Here is an 11857-nt window from a genome sequence, read left to right as displayed (position 1 = left end):
AAATCTTTAACTAGGGCTACTTCACATATTAACCATCAAAATCAAATTACAAAAAAGGTAACTGAAAATATCACAGTCCCTTTACCATTTCACTACAAAACTAGCTAAATCTAACAAGTAGAATTGAAGATTATGATCAGAACTTCACATGGCAACCCTACAAAAACTCTGCCATAATCAAAATTGTAATAATGTAAGAGAGATAATTTGATTCTTTGCTTCACAAACTTTCAACTCTCAAAGTTTCAAATTTTAGTTTAAACAATTATTCATATAAGCAAAATAAAAATGATGTAGGGTAGAGTTTCAGGGTTGAAACAAAACTATTAGCTGAATATATATTCTTTGAAGTAAAAAGCCAAATTTTCAAAATCCAAGAATATGCAAAATGACTTCTTTTTCTTTTTGGTTCCCTCCTGCCGTACTCTCTATGAGGCATAGAAATTTGTATAGCTTGAGAATTTTGCGTGCAAACTTTTATGTTGACGTCCCTCTCATTGAAATTTAAGTAAAAAACTCCGCATTCAAAGTTTTAAATATCAATCGCAGTCGTATAAAAACTTTCGCGATTTCGGTCTGTATAAATATTGTGATACTGATTGCGGTCGTCACGGTATAAATTAATCACAATTTTTTTTAATTATAAAAACGGTAAATAATGGTATCAATATCGAAACCTTCTGATACTTGTTTTGTCGCAACCGTTTTAGCTGTAGCAAATTTTTTTAAAATCTTGCCCACATTATCAAAGTCACTTTCATAAAGACCCTTTTAAATATCATCTCTCTTTCCTTTTTTTCCATACATGAAAAAATAAATATATAAAAAAGTTAAAATGAATGGTTAATGGAGATTGAAAGGTGAATATCAAGTCACCTTCTCTTTTTCTCTCTCTCTTTTTTTTCTTCTTTAAATCTCCTACACGAGAAGTTAAATTTTAAGTGTGTGAGTTGTGGAATTGTTGGAAGGTCTATTTTCAATTCATAAATACCTCTCTTCTAGGCCAACCCTTTTCCATATTTTGCAACCATTTTGCCATACTTGAAGCTTCACACCAAACCTCTACAAATAGCTACCTAGTGCAAATTCTTAAGGTATAACCAACCAACACTTGTTTCTTTCAAATCTAACCCTAAATTTTCCTTTTTGTTGTTCCTCTCTTTTCATGGTGAGTATAGTATAGCATGCCAAAAAAAATTCTAGATCACACTTCTTCTTTTCTCTATTCCTTCTTGATCTTCTTGAATTTGTTTTTTTTATTATAGATATTTGATGATTGAATTAATTGAGAAGATTAGGGATGAATTAATTAACTTCAATTTTGTAGCTATCAAACATGGAGATACCAAGTGAAGGTGGAGAAGGATCTTCCCAAAAGAAATTGGGAAGAGGAAAGATCGAAATCAAGAGGATCGAGAACACTACGAATAGACAAGTCACCTTCTGCAAACGCCGCAACGGATTGCTTAAGAAAGCTTATGAATTATCCGTTCTTTGTGATGCTGAAGTTGCTCTCGTTGTCTTCTCGACTCGCGGCCGCTTGTACGAGTATGCTAACAACAGGTTTGAGTCTAAACAATTTCAAATCTCCAAAACAAAGTTTTTCATTTCTTTTTCTCTTTAATTAGTTGTTTTTTTTTTTATAAATAAAAAATCAGTTTTGGTTTGTTTCTATTTGATTTTTTGTATACTTCATGATGCTTAGTCCTTTTATTCTTTCTTGAAAATATTATTTTGTTGGAACTTTGAAAAGTTTGCAGATCTGAGGTAAGAGATGGAAGAATATGTAGAAAATATAGAAGAACAAGAGCAACAGCTTTAATTAGGGTTAGAAAGATTTCTAGGTCAGAGAAATCTTAGCTTGTTGGTGTAAATTTTCCCATGCTATGAACCTTTTTCCAATCCTTTTTCTTTCTCTCTCTCTTTCCCTTCACATGTCATCAACCATGAAACTTACAAAAATCTGCCAGATAAAGCTGTCATGCACTCATTGACTCTCTTCACATCCATCATTACTTTGATTCATCCAATTACAACTTAGGGTTTGAAATTTTTCACTTCTCACCTCCTAATCCCTTTCATATTCTAGAGTCCAAAGTTATTTATAAACAAAATAATAAGTTTTTGTAAAATAATATATTGATTTTTCATTCTAGATAATGATAATATAAAAGAAAAATTTTCACTTCTCACCTCCTAATCCCTTTCATATTTTAGAGTCAAAAATTATTTTATAAACTAATTAGTAAGTTTTTTTAAAAATAAAATATCGACTTTTCTATCTAGATGATGATAATATAAAACAATTTTATAAACGAAAGATAGTTCGGCGGTTGATTTAAGAGATATTAAAAGAGTTTTTAACAGAGTCGTCCTAAGTTCGAGATCAGAAACTAACATAACCATTAATTATAAATATTTTTCAGATATAAAAATGTTAAAATGAAAACTATATATTAGGGTTTCAAGGGTTTATAGATTTCTAAGATTTAAAATTAAAACAATGTTTTATAAAAATTTGTGACTAATTATATGAAGCTATATTTTGATTCATAAAAGTCTAAATTATGTTCCCCACCCTCATAAATTTTGTACTTGACAATATGGTCAAGGAAGCATGTTGCAGTTAGGGTTTCCTCACCCGCATGGGTATTATAAATGTCCATGACTCATTGTTTTCCACAACAAATTTTTGGTAGAAAGGGTTTTGAAAATATTGTGCAATTAATTTGCTACTTTTCTTATTTTAATAAATGTCTTGAATTGATTCACTTAATGTATAAGTTAGTGAATGTATAAGTTTAACAGTTTGGTATTCCTAAAGTTTAATTGATAAGTACATATTATTGATACTTGTCCTTTGATGGTTTTTCATCTTTGTATAATATATTAATTTGCTATTAAAGAAGTACATATTATTGAATTATTTAATGTCATTTTATTTTTAATATATTACTACTTTAAAATAAATTAACTTTTTAAACTAATTTTGTTGATAGTATATATACTCATCAAACTTTAGGGTATGAAAAATAAAATTTTTAAGCATGATTGAAAAAAAAAAAAAACTCAATTCATTCTTGTAGAAAATGTGTAATTAAAATAAATAAATATATACTATTATGTTTTTTACACAATATTATTGAATAAACTAAAATATTTTTTTTTTTATTAATTAAAAATCCATGTATGTATTTTTATAAAATAAAATTTTAAAATACAATAAATTGCTCACGTGAGATGTAATTTCATAGTATTTCACTAAGGACAACAAGACATAATGATATTTATTCTTCTGAGGGGTCATCCATTTTAATTCATCATTTTTTATAAAAATCTCTCAAGCTAATTTTCTATAAATTTAATAAAAAAAAAATACTAGATATTATTCTTCTTGATCGTTCGATTTTTACCCTCTGAATCCAAAAGTAAGACCAAGCTATCAGATTCTAATAATAGCTAAAAGAAAAGCATTCATCTCTTTCTCATCTTTTTTCATTTCTTTCATGTTTATGGAAATAAAGCTTCAACACTTGACGTGAATTCTCTACCTACTCTCAATTATGTATTTTGGAAATTTTCATTAGAAAAGAAAGTTTTCATTTACATTATAAACGTCCTTATATGAATCAACTCTTTGGAAAAGTTCTACTTTTACATTCTTTAGATTTCAAAAGAATGAAACTTAGGTTGAGTTTGAACTAGTTTGTGTTGTGTAAGAAATTTTTTGGTGATTAAAATAGTGAAAAGAAATTAATAATGAAAAAGAGTACGATCCAATGAGAAAATTGTGGAGTTGATGACATTCATTTCTTAGTTTAATTTTCAGTGTTGTATACTGACACAGCATCTATAGTTCTTTGGAAGAAAAACTAAAATCATGTATGGAAATCTTTAAAGGGTTTTGTGGTAATCGAGGTGTTATACTAATTAAGAAAAAAGGTTCTCATTGGTAATTTTATTACACTATGATGAATAGGGAACTGACATATTATATATATATATATATATATATATATATATATATATATATATATATATATATATATATATATATATATATATATATATATATATATATATATATATATATATATATATATATATTGTTGGATCATGAGCTAGTTAGACAAAGACAACTAGAAACTAACAATTTAGGGTTAAACATTTTTTAAGATAAATTCTATGATTTTTTTAATGGTAAATAATTATATAATTATTTTTTAATGGGAATATTTATATATATTCTAAGTTTAATGAAAGGTTAATAAAATGTTAACTAATATTTTTTGGTTCTTAAATCACTTGTTTGTTATTTTTTTTATTATTTCTTTTAAGAGATTATAGTTTATTGTGAGTATTCACTTCTACAATATGTTGTATTATTTTGCAGTGTTAGAGCAACAATTGAAAGGTACAAAAAAGCATGTGCTGCTTCTACTAATGCAGAATCTGTATCTGAAGCTAATACCCAGGTAATTAAATTTATTTACATAATATTTCAATTATAATTTTTTAATTAGCACAAAATTACTAAAATAGTACTCAAATATATATATTTTTCCAATATTAGTTTTACCAGCAAGAATCATCAAAATTGAGAAGACAGATTCGAGATATTCAGAATCTAAATAGGTCAGTTTGATTTACTTATATATTTATTTATTTATTTATTTATGAATTTTAATTTAAATAGTTTATTTTCATTGAATAATTTATAAATGAGTAATTTTTTATGAAGACACATCCTTGGTGAAGCTCTTGGATCATTGAGTCTGAAGGAACTAAAGAATCTTGAGGGTAGATTGGAGAAAGGTTTAAGCAGAGTTAGATCTAGAAAGGTAATTATAATTAATATATATTTACAATTCAAAATAAAAATAATAATATATTACATTCCATTTTCCTGCTTGGTATATGTTTATTGCTTTTGAACTAATGTACTAATATTTTTTTTCCAGCATGAGACGTTGTTTGCTGATGTGGAGTTCATGCAAAAGCGGGTAATAATACTCTCTCTATTTTTATGTTCTTTAACTATAAAATATTTATATATATCATTATGAAGGGAGTACAAAGGTGTACTTCAATCATAAGAAGCTGGTTGTTTTTAAAATAAGTATGTAGATGATAATAGTAACATTTCATACAAAAATTAGTAGTGAACACAAGAGTTGGATTGGTTTAAATTTGATTTTGAATAAAAAATATCAAAACCAGTAAAAATGTTAAGTCATTTTAATTAAATTGAATAATTGAATCTTATGATCAAATAATCAAATTATTTAAAAAACATACAAATGATACAACACCTAATGATCAACGGTGTGCGTTTTGTCTTTCGAAGAACGAGAATTGACCGCATCTTTTAGGGGGTTGCACTGTTGTCGCTAAAATATGGTGTAAAGTGTTTAAGTGGATTGGTCCATTAGATGGTTTATCATTGGAGGAGTTTGTGGGATTTTTTGGGTTTTTTCATAAGGTGAAGATTAAAGCTAAGAGGACTACGGTAGCGGTCATTTGGCTTGCTACGATATAGTGCATTTCGATTAGGCGAAACGCGATCATTTTCAAAAATGAGGCGTATAGCTTCACCGAGTGCATGACGGGAGTAGTTTATTTATCTTGGACTTGGCTTCAATCTTTCTATGTTCTTTCGGATAATTGTAATTTTCACATATGGAATATCATCCCTCTCAATTGTTTTGAGAAGTATGAGTTTTCCGCTTTGCTGTTGTCGGGTGGAGTATCCATCATACTCCTTATTAATATCAGTTGCTTATTAAAAAAAACAAAATTTGCTTTTTTATGCATAAAGAAGTTTATTAAAGAATGTCAGACAATAAATTCAAAGTCAAGACTCCAAAAATGCAATTGAATTTTTTTTCAGTCTATATGACAATTCTTATCCGAATATAAGCCTATATGTCTAGTGAAAAGCTTGCACAAGGTGTTCTCTAAACTCTTGGCATCTAGGTTAAGAAATATTTTGAGGAAGTTGGTGTCGGACAATCAATCCGCCTTCATTTCCGGTAGAAACATTTTGGACAGCGTCCTCATGGTTAACGAGGTGTTGGATATGGCACGTAGAGAGAAGAGAAGTTGTATGGTCTTGAAAGTTAATTTTAAAAAAGCCTACGATTGCGTTAGTTGGAACTTCTTGAGGTTCATACTAACGAAAATGGGGTTTGGAGAGAGGTGGTTAAAATGGATGGAAGGAAGTGTGTTCTCTCGTAGCATGTCCGTTATTGTTAATGGAAGTACTACGAAGGATTTTATGGTCGAGCGTGGTCTTCGTCAAGGAGATCCTATTTCACCATTCTTGTTTTTTTTTTGTGATGGAGGTCCTAACAGCTCTTATGAGGAAAGCAAGGGAGATAGGAGAGTTTCGCGGGTTTAAGATAAACAAAGAGGAGGAAGTAAGCATGCTTCAATTTGCGGATGATATTTTAATTGTGGTGGATTGGTGAAAGTGAAAATTTGTGGAGTATGAAAGCCACTCTTAAAGGATTTGAAATGATGTCGGGCTGGAGGATAAATTTCCATAAGAGTAAGCTTTATGGCCTTAATGTGGGAATCAACTTTTAAATGTGGCCTCAGTCTTTCTATCTTGCTATGTTGATTCTTTACCCTTTAAGTTCCTTGGTGTCAAAGTTGGTGATAATCCAAGAAAAATTTCTATGTGAATAGATTCTCTTAACCTCTTGAGGAGTAGGTTGGCTGTTTGGAAAGGAAGACACCTATCTAGAGGGCCTTGTTACTTTGATCGAATACAGTTTTAAACGCAATTTCAAATTACTCTTTATCTTTCTATAAAGTGCCTTCTCGCGAAATTCATTCAATTCAAAGTAACTTCCTTTGGGGTGGTTGTGAGAATAAAATGACTATTCATTGGGTGAGTTGTGACATTGTTTGCAACCCTCGAGTAAAGGGTGGTCTTGGTGTCAAAAATGTGGAGGTTATGAATTTGGCACTCTTGAATAAGTGGAAATGAAGGATTTTGCATGAGCATGATTTGGTTTAGAGTGGAATTTTAAGAACGTGTTATGGTGATCCGGTGACTAAGCTTCTTATTGGTGATAAAAGTGTGTTGAATAAGAGGGATTGCATTTGGTGGAGAGATCTCATTACCTTTGATAATTATGTTTTTCCGCCGTGTAACCGTTTTACAAGAGTTGTTAATTGTAGTATCGGAAATGGTGAGGGAACCTCATTTTGGAATTCAAGGTGGCACGGTCTTCAACCTTTGAAAGAGGCCAACCCAAAGTTGTTTATGCAGCCAGCAGACCCGTGCAGTTCCGTCACTGCAGGTGGTTCCTAGTCCGATCACGACTGGGCTTAGAATTTTGCGGCTATTCTCGAGAATGCAGAAGCTATGCAGCCTAGTTTACATCTTGAGTTCGAGGATCTAATGCACAATTTGGTTTTGGAGGATAACATTGAGGATATCTACGAGTGGTCGAAGGGATCTAATGAAAATTTTACGGCAAAGTCTTGCTTTGAGCACTTTAATGCAAGTTCTTCTATTTCTTCTATTTCTGCGGACGTGGTGAAAGCCATAAACTATTTATGGAAAATTAAAGTCCTTTCAGAATTACAAATTTTGGTTGGAAAATCTTGCTCAATATGATGCCTACTAAGGATCAATTATTCAAGAGGGGTATTTTGTTGAATACAAATGATTTATGTTGTGTGTTTTGTTCGTTGGAGTTGGAATCTTTAGCGCATCTTTGAGGTCTTTGCTCGATAACGGGTAGAATTTAGAGGAAGTTTTACAACTGGATCGAAAACTTTGATGAAATAAATTTGGGGGAATTTGATGGTTTTTTCTCCTCTTGCGAAAACGTGGAGAGTTTATATAGAAGGACAACAACTGCGGACATTTGGTTGGCTACGGTGTGGAGTCTTTGGTTGAAGCGCAATACCATCATCTTTAAGGGAGAGTCTTTCAACTTTGATGTGTGTTTGTCGGAGATAGTCTTTAATGCGTGGAAGTGGATGTGCTCCTTTTGTAAACTTTTATATTCAAGTAACTTTTATGTGTGAAATACCCTACCTCTCCTCTGTTTTAGGACGTAGGGGTCCTCCATTCTGTAATCGGGTGGAGTATACCTTATACTCCTTTTAATAGATCCATTACCTATTAAAAACAAATACTATCTCTAATTTTTTATTGGAGGCATTTTATAAAAGTTGTTGTGTTTAGTACATTTTTTATAATTAGATATTATTATATATAAATAAATTTATATCGTAAACAGACAACAAACTGCGTACCACTTATTTTCAGATGGCTGAGACAATATTTTTAAAATACATCAACTTTTATTGACTGAAGTGTCTTTTATAAAAGACCGAAGACAGTAATATATAAATGAGTAATGCTATTTAGTACGAAAGAATATGAACAAGAAACATAAGAATATACATGTGTCATTAATTTAATGAATAATTTTGATTTATTATAAATTATATTTCTTTTTTTAATAGAAATCATAGAGTGGTTATGATAAATAATGGTTGAGATTTATTTTTGCTTTTCTTCATTTCACTTTTCTTACTATTAAGTATTTTTCTATATAAATAACATATTTTACTAAATAATGAGCGGCTTGATTAGTCACTCACCTAACATGAACAAAATGTAAATTATGAAAATGAAACCTACAATGAATGTTATTACAATAATCAACAATAACACCCATACATGAAAGATTACATGTCAAACGTATGAGTGTTTATATAGTGAAACTTGATGAACAACACCTACTCTCAAATTGCATAGGAAGATAACGAGTGTGAGAGGTTGATTGCTTGGTTGATCTTTGGCATTTTCTTGTCCTTCTCCTTTCTATTTTAGCTCTCTTAGTAGTGGTAGTGTTTCTTTGGCATGAGACTAGTTGTATTTCTAGACTGTGGTTGTTTTTTTTGCTCATGTTATATCTTTGTTGTCTTGTTAATGTATCTCTTCTTCACCTAAAATCTCATTTTCAACTATCGCCTATCATTTTCATCAACTCTGGCACCTTTGCCTCTTTGTTTAAAAAAATTGAGTTTAATTTACTCAAAATGCTATTTTTACAATGTCCAAGTGTGAAACGTGAGCGGAAGAACCGCTACAAAGCAAAAAAAACGCTACTCAAAACAAGTGAGCGGAAGAATGTTCCAAACGTGAAAATTACAATTACTCCCAAGTTTAAAACTAGAGAGCAACCACTTCCAAAAATAATGCACTATCTCCGACATACAATTGATAAAACTAAACGTCTCATTTTTTAAAATGATCGTGTTACATCTCCTTAGACTTGGAAACCAGATCGGATACACTTGCCACCGAAAACACTCCATCGCATACATTTTCAATTTAAGCTTCTTCACTCTCATGTTATTCTCATTTCCACCCTACATAAAATGTTTGAACATTGAAAAAGGATTCAAGTTTAGAGACAATACCTAAGAAAGCTATGAAGAAAGATAGATAGAACTTTGGTATTAGATACAAGACAACAAAACTAACTTACGTCCCACATTATTCACTTGATCCCTAAGTGTTTGTCTGCCTTGAAGTTTCCCCCATTGACAATCTCCAGAACAAAAAGAGCACCACCCTTATAAAGCATTCACTTCACATAACTTATATCTTCGAACAAAAATACTTTTATCGTATTTGGCCCCATTATCGTTGTTTCCATCGGCAAATTCTAAACGAGATACCTCTATATTTTGATCACTGAATTTGAGGTGTGATGTTGTTGGATAGTTTTAGGATTAGAGGTGTGATGTTGTTGGATGGCCTTCTCTGAATGCTTTCTTTCAATTCCATTTTCTTGGATTTCATTTTCATGCCTTTTATCCTTCCTCGCTTCCCACTCCTTCTTATGTAGTCTGGTCTTCATCTAGTTTTGATGCATCCTTTTATACTTTCTCATGTCAGCTTTCATAGTATATTGTTCTTCCTCGTCTGAATTCTGATTATGGAACGGGCTGTAGTCTCCAACATTTTTTGCTTTTATCTTTGCATTATCTTAAAGGTTGAAGCCTATGAATCACATACTCTAACACAGACACAATACACAATAGGACATTTGGACACCGATAATGTCAAAAATATAAGACATCAGCCCCTCCTCATATATAATACTACTTGACATTCATTTATGTTTAACTCTTTTAGATTTGTGTGAGATTTGTCCAAAAATATATAAGGTCTGTTGTAGCAAAGAAAAAAATATTTCTTTGAAACACTTGTCTGAATTGTTCGACACGTATTTTACGAGTCTCATACAACTGATACAAGTGTTGGACATCAATTCAAAAAGTGTAGAAGCAAAGAAAAAAACAATTATTTTGAAGACACTTGTGTGATTTTTTCGATACTTGTCTAACTTTTAGATCTCAAATCAAAGGCCAAAATCCTTACTGCCCTTAACTGCATGAAAATGCTACTGCAATGCAATAGTTACATTTCTGTTAGTTTCATTCAAATACTTACATGCCAAAATCTGTTGATAATCTGCAGGAAATTGAGCTGCAAAACCATAACAACTATCTCCGAGCTAAGGTTTCTCTCATTCTCCTTACATGTACTGTACTCTTTATATTTAAACAAAATGAATGGTGATAAAAATTTGTTGAACATGTTGCAGATAGCTGAACATGAAAGAGCTCAACAACAGCAACAAAACCTGATGCCAGAAACAATGTGTGATCAGTCCATACCTTCACAGACCTATGACAGAAACTTCTTTCCCGTAAATCTTCTCGGATCAGACCAGCAGGAGTATTCGCGTCAAGACCAAACCGCTCTTCAGCTTGTGTAAGCAAGCATTCATTCATATTCATCTTCTACTATATATATTTCTCATACCTATAGATAAATGTTTGTTAATTACTTCGTTTTTCTACGTTTGAATGCAGGTGATGATACGCTGGAAAAACGGAACGAAAAATCGTTTATTAATGTACTTGAAGAGTTGCATGTAATGTGTCTATATAGTAAAGAACCATTTATATACATGCATGCTATTACTTAATTAACTAGAGTTGTTCAAACTGTGAACTAGAAAAGAACCAACAGTTGAAACCACATATAATAATAATGATGTTTATGGATCTTTTAATAATTAGTTTCTAAAGGTTTCTCTTTGTTTTTAGGTATGCTATCACAAATTTAGTCTATGTTTGGTAAAGCTATACTTGAAAATTTCAATAAAATCACAATGTATTTGTGGTTTTGTTTAATTTACTTTGATTCCAAACGTGCCCTAAATGCAGTATAATTTCTCTTCAATTACTACTTGCACTATTTTAGTCTCATACTTTTATGTCTCCTTCTTTTGGTTGATTTTTTGCTTTTCTTTTTAGCTTAGGCTTCTCTTTCTTTTATCTTTTGACCTAACGGTCAAAAGTGATTGATTTGTTTGTTTTGTCTAAATGTGACTTGTGACCAATTTAAGACCTGAATCTCTGTCCAATCTCAGCCCACAGATATTTGAAACTTAAAAAAGTCCTAATGTTTCACTTAAATAAGCTCTCAAGACAAAAGTTTATCCGAAAGCCCCAACTTTTTCATGAAATTTATTTTCATTTATTTTTTGAGAAAATAATTTCTAAACAAAAACAAAATCTCATACAGCTCTTCATTTTAGACAAATTTTTTTTTAATATATTTGTTTTTCAAAAAATACAACCTAGACCTCTTTTACCTAGCAAAAAAATAATATAAAAATTAAGATGGATTTTTTCAATTGAGTCTTTTAAAAACTTCTAGAAACTACTATAATTTAGTTCAAATCGATTCAATTTTTCTAACGAACTGTACCATGAACGGTCCTACTCATAAATTCTAGAACTAAAA

General features: G+C 30.8%; 1 protein-coding gene across 2 annotated transcripts; it reads left to right on the top strand.

The window, feature by feature from the left end:
• The first annotated feature begins 849 nt into the window (after nucleotides 1-849).
• LOC131662469 (agamous-like MADS-box protein MADS1) lies at nucleotides 850-11123 on the top strand. 2 transcript variants are annotated; one of them, XM_058932252.1, is made up of 9 exons: nucleotides 851-1168; nucleotides 1328-1563; nucleotides 4394-4475; nucleotides 4574-4635; nucleotides 4742-4841; nucleotides 4962-5003; nucleotides 10520-10561; nucleotides 10647-10816; nucleotides 10918-11123. In XM_058932252.1, the coding sequence occupies exons 1-9, from the start codon at nucleotides 1166-1168 to the stop codon at nucleotides 10919-10921; spliced, it is 741 nt and encodes a 246-aa protein (XP_058788235.1). In that variant the 5' UTR covers nucleotides 851-1165; the 3' UTR covers nucleotides 10922-11123. The 2 variants fall into 2 exon arrangements, with proteins under 2 accessions (XP_058788237.1, XP_058788235.1); XM_058932254.1 differs by lacking the exon at nucleotides 10918-11123 and having other exon boundaries at nucleotides 850-1168; nucleotides 10647-10820.
• Nucleotides 11124-11857: the final 734 nt, after the last annotated feature.

The sequence above is a fragment of the Vicia villosa genome, linkage group LG3 (assembly GCF_029867415.1).
Source record: "Vicia villosa cultivar HV-30 ecotype Madison, WI linkage group LG3, Vvil1.0, whole genome shotgun sequence".
Lineage (NCBI taxonomy): Eukaryota > Viridiplantae > Streptophyta > Magnoliopsida > Fabales > Fabaceae > Vicia > Vicia villosa.
Note: the sequence above shows the minus strand (reverse complement) of the source record. Positions and strands in the feature narration are given on the sequence as shown.

Coding starts and splice junctions, on each gene's coding strand:
- LOC131662469 (XM_058932252.1), top strand. Junction 4,636..4,741: donor GATATTCAGAATCTAAATAG/GTCAGTTTGATT, acceptor TTTTTTATGAAG/ACACATCCTTGGTGAAGCTC. Junction 4,842..4,961: donor GCAGAGTTAGATCTAGAAAG/GTAATTATAATT, acceptor TTTTTTTTCCAG/CATGAGACGTTGTTTGCTGA.